We start from the raw sequence: 23,287 nt of genomic DNA, 5'->3' as shown, positions 1-23,287 counted from the left end.
TACCAACGATTCAGTCGACAGGATTGGGGATCTGGTAAGATAACTAGAAACCAGAAACCCCGCGTTAACAGTTGGTAGCAGAGGATGGTTATCTTCTTGAGGAAGGTAATCTAGACTAGGTTAGCTTACCCCAAGGCCCCTAGAGCTAGACATCGAGAGATGAGCAGCGGAAGAATCGCGTGCCGAAGAAGGTGCTGACGGTGCGAGAAAAGCAGCAGTATCGGAGGAGAGTGAGTATAACAAGGGTCATGCGTGAACAGATCGCGGTGTTTTGTGTTGTATTTGTATTGTAATGTCTTTCGGAGTTGAATGCCTGTAGTGAGATTGAGAGAAGGTTGTGAGCGCGCGCAACCTGGTATTGGTACTGGTAAACCTGGTAAACGGGTGAGCTGGTGGAAATTCTTAAGTTCGAGGTAGAGCTTAAGTGGTCCGGGTGTATCGAACACCCAGAGTAGTTGTCGACCAGAGTAAGGAAGTCATGAGGTACCATTGACCTCCGCAGAACCGAGATAGGGGGAGTGTAAGAGTGAGTGTGTGAGTAACGGACGCAGGTCGAAAGTTACTGTGTGCAAGTAACCTATCAGAGAAGGCGATTGTCTGGACGTAAACGGAAAGACATTTCGTCAGTTAAGGTGACAACTACAGTCAGACTGTGGACGTACAGTCAAGGAAAGTGATTGTTTTGATCGGAAGTAATCATTTTTCACAGTATGGATGAGACGCATGCATGACAGAGGAGACAAGCTGAGAAAGGAGGGGAACTGCTGCGAAGGGGGACGAGTGACGTCAGCGAGAGCCGCGCTGAGATAGGGTGGCTAGTGAAGAGCCGCGACGCGATTGGGCGGCTGGTGCGACGTCAGTGAGAAGTCGCGTTCTGATAGGCCAGTTGGCGAGAACCGAGCTGAGATTGGTGGATTGTCATCAGGAAGTAAACAAACCGGAGAAAACAGAAACTAGTAGATTGAAAATGAAGTGTTTTAAATGTTTGAAGGATATTTTTAAAAGAAAAAGGAGAGAGTCTTTTTACGGGCAAGAGGCACCGCCAGAGGGTACACCGGCTCATTATATGGCAACGAATGTTGGGCTGCATACGATATTATGGATTGGGTATTGGAACAAGCTTACGGAAGGGAATGAGGAAATGTCGTTCCCAAAGTACGGGACGTTTAAGTTAGAGGTGTTACATCGGCTAAAAGCAACCATGTCCGCATTGAAACCCCCGCCTAGACCGACACAGTTTGAGGCCCTTAACGCATGGATTAGGGCGGCGCACGATAGGAATCTGAATAGGCGTCAAGAAAGGCTGACGCGATCGGTAAGAGCAGTGAGAGATTCCAAATGGGATGAGGACGCCAAGAGGTGGAGGGTACAGGCTATTGAGGTGGATAAGTTGTACCCAGTGAGAGAGGTGGCAGGAGGAAAGAACCTCATGGAAGAGGATGAGGAGAGCGACTCGGAGGACAACTTGATAAATAGATTGCTGATAGATAGACCGCCTCCGAGAGTTGGGGAGATTGAAAGTAGAGGACTCGCAAGGGAAGATGGGGCTGCCATAGAGGGGTATGTACCACTTCCTACATCGGAATGGAAACCTATTGAAGATGGGGAGAAACCTCTACATAGTACATCACAGAGTGTAGTCGGATGGTTTGTGGTACAGAAAACGCCAACCGCAGAGAGGGCTGAAACCTTTGGATTGCCAGATGCTCTCCAAGTACCCGTTACCATAGGACCCATAGTATCGATTTACAACCCAGAGAATGGGAGAGAGGAAGAACAGATATGGTTAGACAGAGAAAGGGTTGAGATGGAAAGGAGGAATAACACGACAAATGCCTGGAAGCAATTGCCAGGACCGGTAACGTGGAACACCCCATTCGAACCGACAGTGAGTCCCGCAACAGAGCAGGGGGGTCAAAGAGGACCGATGGACCTAAGGGGACCACGTCCGAAATCCTTTAAAGAGTTAAGAGTTGACTTGAGAGAATAGGATGGGTCCGCAGAAACGCAGAGCAATAGGTCAAGAGCAGAAGCTGAGTGGGGAAATCGAGGCAATGGGACAGTATCTCACTGCGGGGCTAGCGAAAGCAGTCAGGGACGTTAGGGTCAAAGCCAGGAGAACAGGGGAGTAATACGTCCTAATGATGGGAGGGACCAGCAGAGCAGGAGCGAGATGGTAGAAGCATGGAGTGTGAAGAGATGTCTCGGCTCTTTGAAAAGGGTGGAGACCAAATGGTACTAGCATACAGAGATAGGTTTAGGTGCACTCATCACGCGCCAGGGGAGAATGTGCAACACTGGAATAGAGGGAACAATGAAAGATCTTGCCATACATCGGGTGATCAGAGGTCACAGACCAATTGTGAAGAAAGGGGGAGTAATGGAATGTCTTACCATGAACCCAGAGAATCCAGGCATGAAGGGGAAGGTGGGACTATGAGGCACAATGGAGTGTTTCATCATCCACCCAGAGAGGACGGAACAGCATGGGACCTGGAGGGGTGGGAGCATGGGAGGACTCCACGTAACTCACCTGAGCCCAGACGTAGGACTCGGAGCTGGGATGGGAAAGATGTGAATGGACCCCCTAGAGCTAGCGTACTGAAAGCTACAATAAAGGCGAAAAGACTTGATGTCACCAGTCTGAAATCTGATTTGGATGAGATTATAGATGGTACGTTGCCATTAGAAAGGATTGAGTTATACGAGCAAGATGAGTTGCTGTTCATAGTGAAAGATGTTACTCGAAAGGCGAGAGCGACTCATGAGAAACTGTCTGAATTGGCAGACAGGTATACGGTAGATTTGTCCAGAACAAAGACCCTACAGAGTAACCATAGGTTACAATACACAGATCAGGATTTAGATGAAAAAAGGACAACCGGATTGAAAACACACATAAGGGAACTGATAGCAGGAATAAGAGCGTGGAGGGATCTGGACAAATGGGAAGAGAGGTGGTCCAAAAGGGGCACTGTCAGACGGAGCATGAGTGTGATGTCTCCGGAAGGAAGGGTAATGCAGATGGAGGCATTCCCTTTGAGAGAAATATCGAATGGGAATTATGTACATGTGCCCTGGAGTAGAGGAGATTTAGCTGCATTTACCAACTCATTTCCGAAGTTAAGGGACAATCCAGTAGAGTGGTATAAGCAGGTAGAAAGGTTTGTAAAGATCTCGAAAGTATTGTGGATTGATTTGAACACTTTGTTTGACATTGTGGTCACATCTGACTTGTGGACATCGTGCAAGACTAGTGTTGAATGGCCAACTACTGAACCAGTGAGGGATGCTCAGACAAATGGACCGTCTGAAATTGTCATGCAAAAGTATGAAAGAGTAATAGCTTGGCTGAAAGATAAGGTACCACCCCAGGACATAGATTGGGTAAAAATAGACCGAACAAGACAGGAACCAAAGGAGACAGTTCATGAGTTCTATGAAAGGTTGTTGAAAACATTCAAACAATACAGTGGACTCGATGTAATGGATCCCAAAGATATAGGACAGTTTGTGTCAAAGTTTGTTTTGGGGTTGAGACCTGATATTTGTTTGATGATTCAGCAACATTTAATTTGTTGGCAAAACAAACCACTAGATGAAATTTTAAGGTATGCCAGATACTGTAGCGATGAGATAGATTCCAAGACAAAGAAAATGAAGGAAAAGCTGATGGTGGTGCAGATACAGTCAGCCGGAAAGGGCGGACAGCAGAAACAGGGAACGGGGACAATGGGACGGAAGTCGAATGGTCAGAACAAGGATAGTGAAGAAAGTCAGAGACCTAGAATAGATTTTGCTACTTTAAAGAAAACGACAAAGTGCCACCAGTGTCACCAGGTGGGACATTGGAGACGCGAGTGTCCCTTTAACCCTGAAAGTGGAGAACTAGAATTAGAACAGGAAGTTCAGGAGGTTCCAGTTCAAAGGGCGACAGTCCCAGGAAGCAAGGTGGTCAAAGGGTGGACTTCGGCTCCACGAGCTCAGTTTCCACAGCCACCAAAGATTGCGACAGGGGGAAAAGTCTATAAACAAATGCCTCTTTTTATTGAAGAAGAAAAATGTTATTACATTGACCCAATGACCGGTCAACGTGTGAACAGAGAAGAGGACTGTACCCTCGGGGCAGTTCTAGAAGTAGATCAGAGAGGGCCATTTGTTGAGGCAGAGGTAGCAGGGTGCCCAATGACATTCTTGGTGGATACTGGAGCTACTAGATCAACTCTGAGATCAGCAGTGGTTCCTGACCTACCAATGTCGGGGTAAACAATTCAGGTGGTTGGAGTCGCAAATAGAAGAATGACTAGTCCTTTGACAGAACCAGTGTCAGTGAAAATAGGGAATTACACAAATGAACATCAGTTTGTGGTATGTGATTCTAGTCCTGTATGTCTGTTAGGGAGGGATTTGTTGTGCAAATTGAATTGCACCATATACTGCACACCTCAGGGTGTGGAGGTACAGACCGCAGATGATGATGCTACCTTAAAGATTGCCAATGAGAGAACATGTATAGAACTGTATCCTACTCTGACTGTGGAAGACCTTCCTTGTGACCTAAGAGATGCTGTCTCAGCTGAAGTATGGGATTTTACTGGGGAAGAGATAGGACTGATCAAAGGGGTGGAACCAGTGAAGATCATGATAAAACCAAACGCTGAATATCCAAGAACGCCTCAGTATAAACTGTCCCAGGAAACGATTGCAGGAATAAAACCTGTGATTGATTCAATGATTCAACAGGGAATACTGAAAGAAATCGTGGGTAGTCCATGTAACTCCCCGATTATGGGTTTGCAGAAACCTAGTGGGAAGTTCAGAATAGTTCAGGACCTTCGAAAGATTAACAACATTGTGGTTTCATGTTGTCCAGTGGTACCGAATCCATCAGTGATACTGTTTCAAATACCATTCCAAGCTGAGTGGTTTACAGTGATAGACCTTTGTCAAGCCTTCTTTTCCATCCCATTAGATGAGGACAGTCAGTATCTTTTCGCATTTAAAATGGAAGATCGCGCCTTAACATGGTGTCGAATCCCACAAGGGTTCACAGATAGCCCTTCGATCTTCAGTCAGCTGTTGAAGAAGAACCTTGAAAGTCTGGTATTGCCACAGAACTCGGTTCTGGTCCAGTACATAGACGACCTACTTGTTGCGTCAGAAACAGAGGAAGCTTGTAAGGAAGACACTATTGCTTTACTAAATCATTTAGCTGAGAATGGACATAAGGTATCTCCGAACAAATTACAGTACTGTCTGACAGAAGTACAGTATCTGGGTCACCGAATAGAGAAGGGGAAGCGCAAGGTGTCTCCAGACAGGATAGAGGCCATCATGAAAATGAATGCGCCAACGACACAGAGAGAAGTTAGGATGTTCTTAGGAATGGTTGGTTACTGCCGACAGTGGATAGCTAACTTTTCACTGAAAGCAAAACCTTTACAGAAACTGACGCACAAGGAGGTGAGTGATCCGGTACCATGGGACAACGAGTGCCTAATGGCGTTCCTACAACTGAGAGAGGATTTGTGTCGTGCTCCGGCTTTGGGAATGCCAGATTATGAGAAGACTTTCTCATTATACTGCTGTGAAAGAGAAGGATATGCGTTATCAGTGTTGGTGCAAGTACACGGAAATGCCCGTAGACCAGTTGCATATTTTTCGGCTACATTAGATCCGGTAGCCGCAGCGTTGCCCGGATGTCTCAAATCCGTTGCTGCAACAGGTGTCAGCATTGAGAGGTGTGAGAACATAGTAATGGGACATCAATTAGTGGTGTATGTACCGCATTCTGTAGAATTGTTAATGACAAGGACCAAGACGCAGCACTTGACCAATAGTAGGCTCACGCGCTATGAGCAAGTTATTCTTGCTGCAGAGAACGTGACCCTTAAGAGGTGCTCGGTCTTGAATCCTGCTACATTGATGCCACTTCCTAATGATATAGAAGGCGAAGAATGTGAAGATCACGATTGCCTAGATGTGACTGAACTATGCACGAAGCCCAGACCAGATATTGTGGATGAGCCATTGATCGACCCTGATGAAATTTACTTTGTTGATGGCTCATGCTTAAGAGAGGATACTGGTCGGTTGAGAGCAGCTTATGCTGTTTGCACCATTACTGGAGTTGTGGAAGCCGCTTGCCTGGAAGGAGTACACTCCGCTCAGGTAGCAGAAATCATTGCATTGACACGTGCCTGTATAGCAGGTAGCAAAAAGAGAGTCACCATCTATACCGATAGCCAATATGGTTTCGGTGTAGTTCATGATTTCGGGCAATTGTGGTCTCAGAGGGGTTACATGACCTCCTTAGGAAGGGATGCCATGCTGAGAGTATTTAGGCAAACTTGGTATTGCCCAAAGTTCAGGATTGCAGCAGAAGCAGTCTGTAGGAGATGTGTCACATGTCAGCAACTGAATGTAGGGAAAAGAACACCAGTTACCATGAGTCACATTGGGAGGTCTGGGGGGCCTTTCAACAGAATGCAATTAGATTTCATTGAAATGCCTAGAGTCAACCGCCTTAGGTATGTGTTGGTGGTCGTATGCATATTTTCCAGGTGGGTCGAGGCATACCCTACACGTAGGTGCGATACACTCACCGTAGCAAAACTGTTACTTAGAGAATTGATCCCGCGCTACGGGGTGCCAGGCTCTCTGGAATCTGATCGAGGAACACATTTTAACAGTGAAATTGTGAAGATGCTCTGTGAACATTGATCAGAAGTTGCACTGTAGCTATCGACCAGAGGCTTCAGGAATTGTGGAGCAGATAAATGGGACACTAAAGTGTCGAATTGCCAAGGTGTGTTCTTCAACTTCCTTGAGTTGGCCAGATGCTTTGCCTTTAGTGCTGATGAGCATGCGCAGCACACCCGACCGGAGGACAGGTCTCTCTCCACACGAGGTGCTGATGGGGAGGGCAATGAGGCTTCCTTCTGTACCAACTGCGACACTATTAAACATTACAGATGACCTGATCCTGGATTACTGCAAAGGACTGTCTGACGCCATTCATTCTGTGTCCTTCCAGGTGCAGGCTGCTGAGGTCCCATCTTCAAGAGAGTTGTGTCATGACCTGTGCCCAGGAGAGTGGGTGCTAGTGAAGAAACACGTCCGGAAAAACTGCCTAGACGTGCGCTGGAGAGGACCTTTTCAGGTCATACTGACCACGAATACGGCTGTCAAGTGTGGAGGCCTGCCGAATTGGATACACGCTTCCCACACCCGAAGAGTTCCAGCACCCCTGGAAGAAACAGCTCCTCTCACGGATGAGAATCCAGCTGAAGACGGTGAACCATTAGAGGGGATCAGTCAAGCTGTGGGGGTGTCTGAAGAAGTTGGGAGCGTTGCAGATCCAGAAGAAGAAGGGCAAGGCGGTAGCGACACTGAAGCTGCAACAGAAGGAGAGAGCTGTTGTGAATGTGACTTGGAAACAGATCAGGAACAGAGTGATCAGGAACCGAGCAGGAGGGAAAGCAATAGGAGAACAAGAAGTGGGGCAGCTACTTGGCCTGAAAGAAGAAGGAGGCCGAGCCTGAAGCTAGCTCGAGAAGAAACTCTTGCTCCTATATCCGAAGATTCGGATCTGGAAGAAGAGGTATCGGACCAAGAGCAGGAGGGTCTAAGGAGATCAAGGAGAGTACGAGTGCCTAGCAGAAGATACTCTACACCTGAGTGGACCTACCTCGCTGCAGATGTCCGAGGGACGCAGAGCTGGGAGGGTGAGGGAAGTGACCCTGACCAGAACTGACCCAATCATCACAGTGGAAGTAAGATTCCTGTTGCCAGGATTGGAGGTCGAAAGACTGCTGACACTCAACATCGTCTATCCTCCTCTCCTGAGCGGAATAAGAAAATTTATATTTGAGACTGTTGAGTTTCCGTGTTGCTGCTCGAGGTGTCCAATACTGGAGGGAGTCCTTCTTCGTATGGAAATATTTGAGCTAGTGGTGGAACTTCTGGGAACACGCATAGTCTCGGACTGTTAAAGACTTTGTAAAGAACTTTGTAAATATTGATCGGAAGATAACCTAGCGCCGAGTGGAAGAAGAAAGAATTAGGGACTTCCCTTTTAGTGGACGGAGAAGGGCTAGGGTTGTCTATTGCTACAGAACTTAATGACTGTTCTTGCGGGAGAGAATTGTCAGCTTCCAAGTGTGGTTCAAAGAAAGACATTGTGGTTCAAATGAAGAGAGTCTTGGTGCAAAGCAAAAAGGACATTGAGAAGAAGTAAGAGACTTTGCTGAGAACGACAAACAGAGCTACACTGTTTGAGATCATGGAGACTGGCAACCCGAACCGCAGGGCAAAATGCATAGTAGGCACACTTTTAGTGGTAGTGATTTCTCTTATAGTTTTAGTAGTTACTGTATCATATATAGTGGGACATGAGAACGAAACAAAGGCAAGATCAGAAACAAAGAAAGCATCAACACAAAAGCCTACCACTGTTGCTGGGGTAAAAGGAGAAAACACTGAGAAAGAAAAGGCTTTGCTAGATGCTGAGATCAAAAGATTACATGTAGACGAATCACAGGGGAACTTTAGGTCAAATGCTTATGCCAAGTTGCTCTACGAATACATTGATGTCATGGAGGCGAAGAATTGCTACGTTTGTATGCAATTACCAGCTTCTGTGGATGAGGGTATCAGATACCATCATCTTCCATTGACGTATGGAATCACATGTAGTTTGTTGTTGAGCATATTCTATGGACGAGATGGGTTCGAGTATTATTTCTCGAATTTTGACTCGACATTGCCAGAGGTCCCAAATTATAAACATCTGAATAAGTGGGACTATTACAAGTGCGAAGACAGGTTACAGAAATTTTTCATTCCATGGAAAACGTTAGATACTTCACATGCCCGAAGAAATAATCTGACTTGTCAAGTGTCAGAAATTGAGAAAAAGTTTATAGGGCAGGTGGATACTAGATACAGGAGGCAAAAGATTCTAAAAGCTTCAGGACAATGGGAAACAGATTGGACCAAGGAAGAAAGGATACCACAAAGAAAGGGTAGCTTTGGTCCAATTGCTTTAGACAAGGAGAAACGGGGGAAACTGTGCATTCACAGGAATTACTCATATTATGAGAATCTGTATGTAGGTCAAGTCAGTTGTGAACATGCTTTCCAATTGGAATACTACTCCAAAGACTTCTTGAAGGAGATGCAAGCAATTCCAAATGTATATTTTGTATGTGGAAGAAATGCATATGTGAAGCTACCAGATAATTGGTACGGATCATGCTATTTAGCAATTGTCTTCCCCAAAATATACCATGTTGATAATTTAGAAACGACAAAAAGAGGAATACCAGCAAGAGGGAGAAGAGATCTAGGTGCTGAAGAGGTAGTTGGGGATGTATTCGGTGCTGCATTCCCTCTCTTGGGATTGATACTGAATGACATCAAAATTAGAAGATTGGCTACAGTCGTAGATAGGTTATCTGCCAGTACTGCTAGATCCTTAATGCTGGTGGAGGGAGAGATGCAATCGATAAGGGCAATGGTTCTTCAGAACCGACTTGCTTTAGATGTTCTGTTAGCCAAGGAGGGCGGAGTCTGTAAGGCTTTGAAGGTCCAGGAATGTTGCACTTACATTCCAGACAATTCAAAACCTTTAGAGAAGTACATACGAAATATTACTGCGATTCATCATGAAATTGAGGATCTGACAAAGATAAATGTGTGGGAAAAAGTAGGCCAAGGAATGGGTAATGTTGGAGGTTGGTTTGCCAACCTAGGAAAGGGTATCATTTGGTACATATTGAAACCCATCATCATAATTGTGATTTGTGTAATCACTTTGTGGGGATTGGTGCGACTGTACCAATGGTATAGAGCAAACAGGTTGCAGAGATCCATGAGGGAACAGGAGAGAAGACTGACTGCGATGCAGGATACTCAATACAAGAGTCTGAAGGCTCTAGAGACAATGAAACGAGGGGGTATTGCAACAACTTCAGTCTGAAAGATCCTACATTTTAGAGATGGTGTTTTGATGGTGATGACTCCTGAAAGTCATCAAAGGGGGGACTGAGAGAGCACAAATCTGAAAATTGTATAAGTACACCATATTTACAAGCACGTAGTGTTAGTTTAAATTGTATTGCACACGAGTGTCATATTCATAGAGTGAACTTATATAAGTGTGTTTAGCTAGCATAGAGGTACTTATAGCAGTATGAAAACTAATGTAGAAATGTTAGAATGATGTGAAACCTTACGTTTCTCATGTTAAGTGATTGTGTGTAAAGGAAATGAAACCTAGCAAACCAATGAGAATGTGTAGGCCGCAGGGCAATTCACAGTAAAGATAAAGTGCTGCTGAACTGATGTGAGACGTGGTTAACATTGTTTTCTAGAAGTATTTAATCATAGAATTGAAATATATGTTTTATATAGATGTGTTGCATTACACTATAGTAATACGTGTTAGTTAAAATACTGTTTAAACCAAAGAAAGGAAATGTTTTAGAAGGCAGAGACCCGCTTTAGGTAAATCAACTAGGCCTGAAAAGACCAAGTCATTCTCTTTGATCTAAAATGTGCTCGTTAGGGGAAAGTTGTGCTAGGCACTAACTGAGAATTCTTACACATGTTTTATGGTCCGAGATATGGTGGAGGTTGGAATTTGAGGCCCAAAGTACATGTGTCTGTCGCAGGTGCGAGGAGCCCTAATCAGTACTATGATGAACGGTTTCTTTGTTCAAGAGAGCCAGGCGCAGGCCTGGAGGAGTCTTCAGGAATTTTAGGGGGTACTGTCTCGCTGAAGAAGAAGCCTGGGAAGCAAGGTCAACTTTAATGAAGAGTCCGAGGAGCACCAGTACGGAGTTTGCCGCTCAAAACTGCACCACGTGAGAGGCGTCGACATGGGCGTTCCTATTGGAAATGTGATTTTGTATTAGGGATAGCACCCCGGGGTGGAGTTAGAGCAGATGATCTGAGGAGCCTAAGAGAGCGGATGGGTAGGCAGATAGAGAACTAACAGACTTCAATTTTTGAGACAAAGACTAAGGGAAGTGTGTGATCTTCTTTGGAAGTCACCACTGCTGACACCTTTTTAGGTAAAGATCTTGTTAAGTAGGGATGTCACTTAGTCTAGTGTAGGGACAGATTAACTTGTATTTTTCTTTTCTGTAAATGACTCTCAAGTTGCAACTCACAGCGATTCTTGCAACACTTATGCTTTTTGAGATAGTTTTGATAATTTCCTTTTGTCGATTGAGAATATTCAGAGAGTACCTTTTTGTACTAATACCTGTATACCTTTTGAATCTTATTCTGAGATGTTTGTATCTCCAGATACTTTTGACTTTGAATGAAAACTTTTTAACCTTTCCCAGTGGTAAGTGGTTCTTTAGAGTGGTTTAAGTTCCTAATTGACTAACCTAGTAGTAGATTGTCTTTTACTCAATGACAGGTACCAACGATTCAGTCGACAGGATTAGGGATCTGGTAAGATAACTAGAAACCAGAAACCCCGCGTTAACACATTTGTACTTTTATGGCTACTTATGTAACCGAAATAAAGTTGTTATTTTTAGAATCTAATCGAATGGCAGACTTTTATTCCCTTTTTTTTTATTTTAAAGACCTTTATTGTACTTCATCATTATACACCGCGTCTGGCCTACAACCCCTTGGGCCGGCCGTAACGTAGCCAAAATTACTTTGCAATATCAGTAATAACACAGCCCATGTGCCGACATCCCTGGGGTACGGCGGCATTCCACAATCATGAGAGTACACAATTCACAGAAGGATCATAAATTTATTCACTTTTAATGTTATAAAAATGAGCAGACAACAAGGATTCTGGAGCCTGCCTTAACACTGGCAATGTGAGTCACCCCTCTAAAGCCAGGGATCACAAAGGCAGTGCCAGGAGTCACAAGGGGCATCCCAGGGGTTGTAACTGTGACCCCTGGTGACCCCTAAATGACATCGATGGTCTCCCATAGGTGCCAGGGGTTTAGTTCATGTTTAAATTACTGAAACTTTTGACTGGACCTAACAGGTTAGTGGCTTAATCACTTGTGATGGACTTCCATCTTCCCTAAATAATATTCCACTTTCTTACATAATTGTATTATAAATTTTAGTTTCCTATACTTTCAAATATAATATATTTCCACAGGTGAGGGCTTTTACCTGAGTCACCTCTAGGAATGCGCACTTTTCTTCAGCACCATTTACCTAATAATAATAATAATAATAATAATAATTACATTTGTAGAGCGCCTGGTTACACTGGGACCAGTGTGTCCCCGCGCTATGGTAGCAGCTAAAAGAACCAACGAAAACCGGAGCCTAGCACAAGAGCGAGTTAAGTCACAGGGAACAGATGAGTCTTCAGACCTTTCCAAAATACAGATTCAGAACACTCCAGCCGTAGAGCCTGAGGAAGTGTGTTCCATAGCTGGGCCGCCAGATAACGAAACGAGCGGCCACCCATCCTGGCTCTCTTGATTTTGGGAACATGCACCTTACCTTTTCCACTAGACCTTAGCAGTCTAGTCGGTACATAGGGAGATAGAATATCATACAGATACAAGGGCCCCTTTCTTTGTAAAATCCGATGACTAACACACATGGCCTTAAACTTTACTCTCTCCCTAATAGGAAGCCAGTGTAGGGAGGTCAGAGCCCTTGTGGCTGAGGCTCTCTTCGGGAGCATGAGCACCAATCTCGCTGCTGCATTCTGGATGCACTGCAGTCGCTGCATGCATTTGGCAGTTGCACCCAGATACAGGAGATTGCCATAATCCAGGCGAGAGGTCACCAAAGCGTGCACCATGATCTTTCTGGATGCAGTGGGTAGGGCGTCAAGGGTATTCCGTAATCCCCTCAAGATGCCAAAACAGGCGTCTGCCACCCGCCTGGTATGGTAATCAAAAGACAACTTGTTGTCCACCCATACCCCAAGGTTCTTCGCTTGCTCACAGGGTGTAGGAGTAGGGCCCAAGGTCTGGGGCCACCATGCCGATGACCATGCTGATGGAGCCTTCCCTATCACCAACACCTCAGTCTTGCCGCCATTCAACTTCAGGCAATTATTTGCCATCCATACAGCCAGTTCTTGAAGGCATGACACAAAGTTGTAGGCAGCAACAGCCCGGGCTTGGGTCAGAGAGACCACCAGCTGGGTGTCATCAGCATAGGACAGGGCATTGATCCCAAATTTATCAGAGATTTTAGCCAGGGGGGCGAAATAAAGATTAAACAATGTCGGGCTCAGGATAGAGCCCTGAGGCACCCCTTGAGTCAGTTTGATGTTCCTGGAGTAATGAGTACCCTGCATGACTTGAAAGCTATTGCTCCGATAAAAAGGATTCCATCCACTTCAGTGCTCCACCTGCTCCACCCCCTCTCTCTAGGTTCTGTAGCAGGGTATGATGGGCAACAGTGTCGAAAGCTGCACTTGAGTCTAAAAGCATTAAGGCCGCTGTCTACCCTTCGTCCACATACTTCCGAATGGTCTCAGTTGAGTACAACAGGGCAGATTCAGTAGAATGAAAGGCCCAGAAGCCAGACTGGGAGGAATGGAGAAGGTTGTTGTTACAAATATGTGCTGTGAGTTGTATATTCAAAATCTTCTCCGCAACCTTAGCAAAATACAGAAGCAGAGAAATGGTGCGCAAGTTGTCAAGTTGGTCAGCACTAATGTGAGGTTTCTTTTGTAAAGGTAGCACCACTGCTTCCTTCCATATTTTCGGGACCACCCCGGAGCTAAACGAGAACCCGAAAAGATATCTCATAAAAGGCTGAAGTGTGTCAATACTCCCTCTAGCACCCTAGGGGTAGCCCGGTCCCTTGGTGAGCCCGATTTAATGCTAATGGCAATCTGTTTCAGAGTGTCCGGGGGTGGGGCGAGATAAATATGTGGAGACCCTGTATTTCCGAAACACCCACAGGTTCCCTCTCCACTCCCTTGCCATCGCGAGCAAAGTCAGTAAAGGAGGAGTAAATCTTCTCCACCTTTGCTGCAAAGTACTCAGCAACTCGATTGCATGATTCCTCAGATCCAACAATAGGTGCTGCAAAGGATGCCAGAGAGGATATTTCTTTAAAACCCATAAACAGCTCTTTGGTAGAGTTCTCAGCTGTTTGAATCCTTTCATTAAAATAGGCTGTCTTCGCCTTTCTTATGAGCGAATGATAGTTCTTGAGGCTGATTTTATATTCCTCTTCCAATTGGACTGAGAAATCTTTCCTCCAGCGCCTTTCTAGGTGTTTACAATCAGATTTAGCGGTTCATAGCTCTTCACCAAACCAGGGAGCAGATTTACGTCTATTAATGGACATTTTTTTTGACCAAGGTGCCTAACCTGAGTAACTGGAATTTTGGAAACGTGTGCCAATTAAATGTCCTGGATTAGCTATGTAATGCAATTGCCATATAGTCCATCATTTACTGTGAAATATGCTGTCCAAAAAATGTTTCTAGCCTGAATGGATCAAAAAGTATAAAGAAATCTGTAATCGAATGCTAACCGAATGCTGACCTGTATGTGCATTGAAACAAATTAATATATTCACTCACACTTCCCAATTCTAATCTAAAAAATATCGAAGCTAGAAATGCAACAAATGAAAATACTGATACAACCTGAACGCCAACTTAGGCATGGCCTATTATCTTTTGATGATACCTGCTACTCTGGAGGAATAATGTTTTTCTTTTGTGGTGCCTCATACCACAGTTATTGGGTTTTCAAGCACTACTCTCACACAATTTAGTGATATGCAATGTACTGACCTTGGAAGGATGCACCTCTTTGCCAGAATTTAAACTCATAACCTGCAGATTCCAATGCATGTGACCAACGAATGAGCGATTAATTTACTGAACATGTTGCCAGCAACTTACTAGGTTAGTGCTGTTGCTAGTGGAGCTGTGTCTGCAACCTTAAGCTCGCAGGACACATAAGTGGTGGTGCAAGCCTCCTGCCAACACAATGACCTTCTCCTGGAACCAGAGGAGATATGGTCTGGCAGCTATTTTTTCATCTGGAACAAGGAAAACTGCGCCCAAACCCTAGCAAACCTGCTTTAGCTGTATTGTGTGATGTTGAGCAAATAACTTTATCTCTCCGTGCTCCCTTTACCTTCTCTTCAGGACATATCAGCAGGCATTTTTGCCAGAATAGTCCACTGGGCACATCTTCGTCACTGAGATTTGGGGGTTGCAAAGCTCAAATTTCTCTACTAGAAAGCAGTGGACTCCAGAGTAGAGAGGAGAGATGTCCAAGGTTCAGGGTGGACAGTTTCCGAGAGGAACAGGGTCAGTACTGATATGCATTAGGTGGACCTCTGTCTAGAGTGGTCCAGTGAGCAAAAAACTATGGGTTGCAATGCTACCCTGAGTGACTGCCACTGGTTAGACTTTTTGCAACAATTCCTCAATCCCCTTTGGGTTTTTGATTGCCAGTAGCATGACTGGAAAACTGAAGCTGTCACAGCTTTCCAATGTTGGTAAATTAGACAAAAACAAACATTGACTTTGCACCCATCTGGAGAGTGCTTATACAGGAGCAGCCTTACTATTTTTTGGTACACCAGTCAGTGTATATATATATATATATATATATATATATATATATATATATATATATATATATATATATATATATATATATATATATATATATGTATATATATATATATGTATATATATATATATATATATATATATATATATATATATATATATATATAGTTAATCTTCCACTCCAAAAAAGGAAAACGTTAAAAGCGCTTAGTGAAATGAGAATAAAGAGAAAACCTGGCACATAATTAGCAGACCTGTCTCTGGTCCACAGAGCCAACTATTAAGTGAAGAATCCATGTGAGTGGTGTCACACCCCAAACACCTGCCTGAATATGCAACCCTCCCAGTAACATCTGGGCCTGGTAGTTCTCCCTGGGAACTCATGACTATGGTTATGTACAGCACAACAGCCTGGAATCCCTGCCCTTCAATCACTTATTTTAAATGTATTTTCATTGCATACATTATTTCTTGTCTCTGCTAGGAGAAACATTGAATGAAGAGTTGTCAAATTTGTGCATGCAGGGAGAGCTCCAAGTTTACAGCCTCACCTTTTACAAATCATTTTATCAAGTGACTTACAGCTACATGTACTAAGCCAGAGTTGCTTATAGAGGTAGGCACACCAGCAAAGCAGTGGGGCGAGCCAAAACATAGCCGAGCCAGTGCTTGATTCAAGCCATGAAAATGTTTGGATAGTACATCGTACAAAAATCATGCAAAAATCTTAATGTACAAATATGATTGTCTCTTCAAAATTAAAACAAGTGTATTTCTTTAACATGCGGAAGCATTTCATCTTAGTACATCAGATTATATCACTGCATAGGCAAACATTTAATAAAAGTGATAGTTTTGTAACATGAACTGAAAAACATAAATGGCTCACCCACCCCATAACAACAATTCATAACATAACAGCATACAAAAGTTGAGCTGTCGGGTGGTGCCCGTAACTCCAGGAGCTCCAGCACCCTCCTACTTAAACCAAAGAAATTAAAACAAACAAAAACCTACAACCGCTCCTTCTCACGATACGCCCCAAGAATCTGGAACTCCCTTCCAACGGAAATGAGACTGATTCCATCTACATTGACTTTCAAAAGGAAATGAAAGCGCTACTGATGAACACTTACCTATCCTGAAGTCCAGTGGGGGGCCTAAGCTACCGCATCTACCATCACGCTGATGACTCACTCGCTATCGCCTATTGACTATTTCCTTTGCACACATTAAGTTTATTGCGGAACTATTGCTATTTTCTTGACTATCATACCGTCACATAACTATTGTTATTTTGTCTACAGCTATGACACTGCCACTATTTCCCCCCCCCCCCCCCCTCATATGTGTCGTTTCCCTCTTTAAAGCGCTCTAAAACCCTCTAGGGTCAAATTTGCGCTATTCAAAACTTTCTAAATAAATAAATAAAACAATTCAAGTAGTAAACTATGAGGCATGTCAGTAGTCATGTTAACCTTAACCATTGACTAGATGCTTATTATAGAAGGAACAACATTTTAGTCCATTAAAACAAACATAAAATGTCCACATTTTGAAAGACTTAAAATATATGACATAATCTGGTGTGCAAAAGCCCCAAAACTTCAGAAATAAATTGTGAGATATAAAACGCTATCCCAGCTGATGTTTTGCAGGTAGAAGATTTTCTTAAGTCAGGATATAGCGAGCATTAATGCTGAAACTCTGCGAGGCCTTTGTAGATGCCTACCACCTGAATTTACAAGAAAATTACAGCACAAATGGGCAGATCTAGGCATAACAAAGGTGGAGGGCTTTTTGAGGGCCCTGGGTTCAAATTCCCCCAGACATTATATTTGAGTATAACATCTCATAGCCAGCTGCATTTATTTAAGTATGCCCAAATAAGAGCAATACTGGCCCATGTTAACGTGATGGATATCGACGCTTACAAGGGTATAGTAAAAGATCTGTTTAGGGGGGATGGAGTTAACCTCTATCTCAGACTCTGGTACCAGGCTTTAGCCCAAGACCCTACACAACTAATTGAAGTAGCAAGAAGGAAATGGCCGCAGGGCTTGGGGTTGGATGTTAGTGACCAACAATGGGTAAGGTACTACACCCTGAGCCTCACTTGTTTTAGGGGCGCAGAATTCCAGTGTAAAGCTTTTGTTAACAGGTGCATGTTGTTTCTATAGCCATGTGGTCTGAATAAAATGTATCCCTCAATTGGAGAGAGGTGCCCAAGAAGTAATTCTGAGGGAGACGGGCTCCATAGGTTTTGGTCCTGCAGCTCCCTTAAACTTTTCTGGTTAAGGCTATTCAGCAAAGTGAGCCAGGCCATTCAAGAAAACATCTATCTCTCACTGAAAGTGTCTCTTTTAGGTCTGGTAGACCACGTTCTCGTAGAATCCCGAAAGCCGCTAATCTTATTTTTATAGCAACATTGATTGCAATTCAAGCACTCAGTTGAAGGTGGAATGCTAGTCTAAACAGCAAGTAGCATGAGGTGAGAGAAAAATACTCCTCTGGGAGGAGCCAAAGCCCCCTTTGTGTATTCTTAATTATTGGTAACAATAGATAGGGCCTAGAGCACCCCTTGACCTTACCCATTAAACTCTACAGCAATTTCCAAGTTTCCTGGAAAAAGTTATTCTGACACCTACAGACCAATATTTAAGATCATAACCACTTTCTTTGCCCCCCTAGCTTCTTTTAATTGACATGCATGGTCACTTCGGGCCTTATTTATGGTCTTTTGCCGTAGGGCAGCCCCCGCAGGACTCTCTGCTGTGCTGCCCTATGGCAAAAGGAAAGGGACAGGAATGCACTGTATCACAACAGTGCATTCCTGTCCCTTTCCCCTACATCAGAGCACAATGGGCTGCTGTGCGCCAACGCAGGCACCTTTGCACCATGGTGCAAGGGTGCCTGCATTGCGGGGCTGATTGATTTTTTGCAGAAAGGGACACCTTACTGCACAAAATCAATCCATTCAGGTACGTTCCTTTTTCTATGTGTGCTGCATTCTGCACAAGGAGAATTTTTTTCATTTCTTTTCATTGCACCTCCCTAATGCCACCCCTAGGGTGGCGTTAGGTTCTGACGCATTCCCAGGTTTACGATTGCTTCAAGCAGGCGTAAAGTTTTGACGCAGTGGCGTCCTAAAAGTCACGCAGTGAAAGCTTTTAGATTTCACTGTGTCACTTTTACGAGGCTTTCCTGCGTGGGAACGCCTATCCTGCATACATTAAATCTGACGCAGATATAATGTCATGTAGGGCTTTACAACATGACGCATCTCCCTAAATGCGTCACATTATAAATTTGCCGCATTTTTTACGCCGCTGTTGCGTCACGCAACTGCAGCGCAAAAGTGTTGCAAGGCGCTTGTAAATCTGCCCCCCGTATTTCTACCCACCCACCGTGTGACCCCTCCTGCATGAGCCCTCCTGCGTTTCCTTCGTCCACCCGACCACTCTTTGTTTATGGCGGCTGCCACTGAGCTAGAGCTCTTTTGTGGTTGTACAGTCAACTAGGCTTGTATTGTTTATATCTGCCATGCGGTTCTTAGATTTGCTGTAGCTGAAGTATCTCGGAGGTGGTTGCAAAATATGAACGTTTTGAAGTTCTTTAGAAAGAACCCTTTGTCCTATTTGAGATAACATCGACCTGCAAAACACATATAAGTGCTAATTAGCAATAACACTGTTGGTAGTGTTGTGGTGTGGTTTTGTTGATTCTACAGTCCTCCTTTTTTCCTACTCATTATTACTATTATTATTTTTGATAAAACGCCAACACATACTCAAAAATAATCTTTTGGTATTCTTCATCTAACCCAGACAACTGGAAGGACTTGAAGTCACCTTAAGAAGTCATGTTGTAATCTTGTCCTAAATGACTCTCTCAAGTGAAAGGTTCTTGTATTTGAATTTCGCACAACAAACATAAGAAGGGAGGCAGATCTTTGATGGGGTATAGGGAAATGTGTAATACATTTTAAAGAGCATGAACAGAAAAATCATGTACATGTTGCAAGAGGTTTTAGACACGATCCTTCTATGGATTGGCATCCAGTGAACCGGTTGTAAATGATATCAAATATGTTCTTAATTCGTCACACCTAGGCCCTTATTACAAGTGACCCGGGTAATTGGCATATGTATGGTAATTCCTGTTACCTAACATATCACAATTAGGAGGAGTTTGGCAGCTAACACCACACTCCAGAAGTTTTTCTCTGATAAATTTCAGCAGGACAAACCTGTCGGAATTTATTGGTTGAAAAATGGTCAGTCGTTATTGGTACATGCTGCTTAATGCATCAAACCTGCATTTTATTCCTTATTTTTTTGAGCAAATTCCCAATTGGGAGTTATATATCGCACCTGATCAACTTAGACGCAGTGGAGTCGAATTTTGTCTGGTCTGAAAGATATTGCCCCAAACACTGGGCCACTCATAAAAAATGTCTAAAAGCGTTCTGGCTGCTGAATTGTGATTCCACTAAAGGAGTTAAACCCTCTTCTGTGGAAGATCTAAATATACCGCATTTTCGAAATCAGTTTGATATTTTATTAGTGCATTGGCTGAGACATTGGACTTCACCAGGATCCGCGTCTCTTGTAGTGCCAACCGATTGGTGGGTTGGAGGTAAGAAGGAAGTTGTCGGTGTTTGTGGCCAAAGGCAACTGTTCCTTTTGCACAGCTGTTTTTTTGTAAAAACAAATTCCATTTTGACCGGATTACACTTTAAAAACATTGCTTCTTACACTGTTCTGATGTGCTTGTCCTCCTCAAGGCTACCTTCCACCTCGGTCTCTCACTCTGTTCTCCTCATCCACAGTGTCTGACCCTGGATAAATTTGAAGGCCTCGCCGATGAGTCCCATTTGGCCCATGAAGCGCTCTATCTACTGGAGGATAACAAGTTTTGGGCCGGGCTGGTCTTCCTCGACATGTACCCTTGGACAAACAAGCTGCCGCCACACGTGAAGTACAAGATCCGCATGGATATCGATGTTGTGGAAAAAACCAACAAAATCAAAGACAGGTTGGTATTTAAGACTTTAACCCCGATTTGTGGTTGAGAAGATAACCCTCTGGAAGGTAGAGAGAAATGTAAACCTTGGTGTTCACCTGCTTGCCCGTTAGGTCAGCAGAGGACATGCCCGGAGTAGGCCATGGCCTCTGCCGCCCTGATGGAGGACCCGCAACAATAAAATGCGATCCCTTGTTCCTGCGTGGATCTCATTACTTTCTGTAAATCTACCAGCGAGGGGTTGCACAGAAGATAGAGGCGGTTGCTGAGTGGGTGCCTTATTTTGGCCTACCTCAGCAAACATTTTTGGTTTTCAGACACAAACCTTCGAAGGAGGGGTTTGTGCCGAAAAAACACCAAAAAGAATCACCCTCATGCGCTCAGTGTTTACACAATACTGTATTCTATCCATGTAATGAACATATAAGTATGTATTATGAGCAGTATATGTAAATGAATTGTGGCGTAACCATCACTGCTCAAGTATACCAACCACCACTGATGGATCTTTCCCTGTAAATATTTCCATCCCAAACAGTCGATAATTTAATGCAGCAAATATGTTCATGTTTGATAGAAAAGCTCCTAGTTTTAATTAAATACAAATATATATTAATAGACTAGGGGTGTCCTTCGTGAGGGCCAAACCCAACGCAGATTTTCTGAAAATCCCCTGGCTGTGTATTAATTCCTATTAGACCCTATTGCAAGTGTTCGGAAGGAGATGACATGTTTCATCCCACCAGTTAAATACCTATACCTCGAATGTAATATTTTCTGGCTGCAGTAAATACTTTGTACTCTGAGTCTTCCTCTGAAAAATGAGGAATTACATGAGGAATTTGGTCAGCTCTGCACCAAAGTCCTGACGTATGAGAATTGAGCCCAGGGGACAGAATTTAACAGCCCTCTCACAAATAGGTCCTTAATGTGAGTAACCTATGCCACATGGATATCCTGAAAATCTGGAATGGATCCGTCCATCGTAAACCATGTCTGGACAACTATGAAATAAACATTGCCTCTTTAAAAGGGCAAAACTACGAGTACCAGAATGCAATGCAGAACTGGAAGAGCTGCTCACACCTGGCAAATTGGGGTCTCTGTAACATAGCCGAGCTGGTTTTTAGTGCAACCAAAGTTGCTGCGCTGTTTCTTGAGGAGGAAAAATCTGCAGAGAGTCATTTTTTATTGAAAATGGCCTGCTGCCGCTTACTACCTCAGTGCTGATGCACAAATAAGCTGCCTAGCACCACACACAATCTTTGAACTATGGGAAAGAGGTGTTTCGTGCTGTGTAGAAAGGGATATGAACTGGAAGTACAAAATCCCATGGCTTGGCAAATTCTTAAACATTCCAAACCTTGCATGTGTGTTGTGCAGGATTCATACATATGATATGTGAGATGTTTGGAGAAATGAAAACATTTCTCATTGTTAGTGTTTGCTTAAAGAAGGTGTTATTTTTTATGCAAAGCCCTGTCTGGCTATCTGAGGAGATCAGACTTTGCTTTAAAAGCAATGGGTGCTTGCAGTGATCTGCCCAATTTACAAGCAAGTAGTGCCCCGTTGATGCAAAGTCGTGCAAAACACTATGGGACATATTTATGAGCATTGTGGCACAGGGTAACGCAGAAGACTTGCTGCGCTGCCCTGCGTCACAGGGAAAGGGCAGGAATGCGCTGCATTTATTTAATACCGTGCATTCCTGTCCTCTTCCTTTGCGCTGGTGCTGTTTTGGCGGCTTAGCACCAACGCAGGCACCCTTGTGTGGCTTGTGTTGTAGGTAGGATGCTTTTTGTGCAGGAAGGAACACCTTCCTGCTCAAAAACAATCCTGGGAGGCTTTTCTCTCTTTCTGAGTGTGCTGTGGAATGCATCTTTGAGACATGCTTATTCTCATCCATGTCTGTACACCTGTTCTCTTGCTCCTCCAGGTACTGGGATCCTGGCCCCAGGGCTGACCCGGTGGAAGATCTGCGGTACATCTGGGGTGGCTTCGCGTACCTGCAAGATATCATTGACCAAGGGATTATCAAAAGTCAAACCCACAATGACCAGCCCCTCGGACTTTACATCCAGCAGATGCCCTACCCCTGCTTTGTGGACGATGTGTGAGTATTAGCCTGTACTGTACTGTACTGAGGTCTACAGCCAGCAGATACCCCATCCCTGCTTCGAGAATGAAGTGTGAGTATGAGATATCAGTGCAGAGACATTCAATGAGGAACTGAGCCATATGTGTTCGTTTTGTGGTGTGTAAGGGCACACCACAGAGCCTCTTTGATGGTAAGGGGTGGACCACAGTGTAGTGCATGGTGTGTAAGGGCAGCCAGCAATCTCACTATAGAAATTCAGTGGGTAAGGAGTGCACCCATGACAACATTGTGAGGCCAATAAGATTTTTCAGGTTTCAAAATTACTAATTAGCCTAATTGATGTGTCCAGAAATGATATCATGCCTATTATATTACTCAAGAGGGACCTGTCCTACCTCAAGTCCCGGAGCATGGTGCAGCCACTCTGGTAAGAATACAAGGGATTCTGGGCCTGGTTTATAGTTTGGGCTCTCTGTGTCAGTAGGGCAAGCTTATTTCACTCATCAACTTTTATAGAGTGCTTTTTAGGTTTCGACCTGGCGATCTGCGCAAGCAGTTCGCGCAGGTGAAATCTTTTGTTTACCATATTGGCTATCGGA

The 23,287-nt window shown here is 44.0% G+C and overlaps 1 protein-coding gene across 1 annotated transcript in view; it reads left to right on the top strand.

Annotated features, from left to right (window-relative positions):
- The window catches only part of ABCA4 (ATP binding cassette subfamily A member 4), a 1,114,059-nt gene that overhangs the window by 344,274 nt on the left and 746,498 nt on the right, over positions 1–23,287 (top strand). The window contains exons 12-13 of the mRNA XM_078650330.1: positions 20,397–20,602; positions 22,527–22,703. Coding sequence (XP_078506456.1) covers positions 20,397–20,602; positions 22,527–22,703 — 383 coding nt within the window. The remainder of the gene's footprint in view (positions 1–20,396; positions 20,603–22,526; positions 22,704–23,287) is intronic.

This window comes from Lissotriton helveticus, chromosome 1_1 (genome assembly GCF_964261635.1).
Source record: "Lissotriton helveticus chromosome 1_1, aLisHel1.1, whole genome shotgun sequence".
Classification (NCBI taxonomy): domain Eukaryota; kingdom Metazoa; phylum Chordata; class Amphibia; order Caudata; family Salamandridae; genus Lissotriton; species Lissotriton helveticus.
Note: the sequence above shows the minus strand (reverse complement) of the source record. Positions and strands in the feature narration are given on the sequence as shown.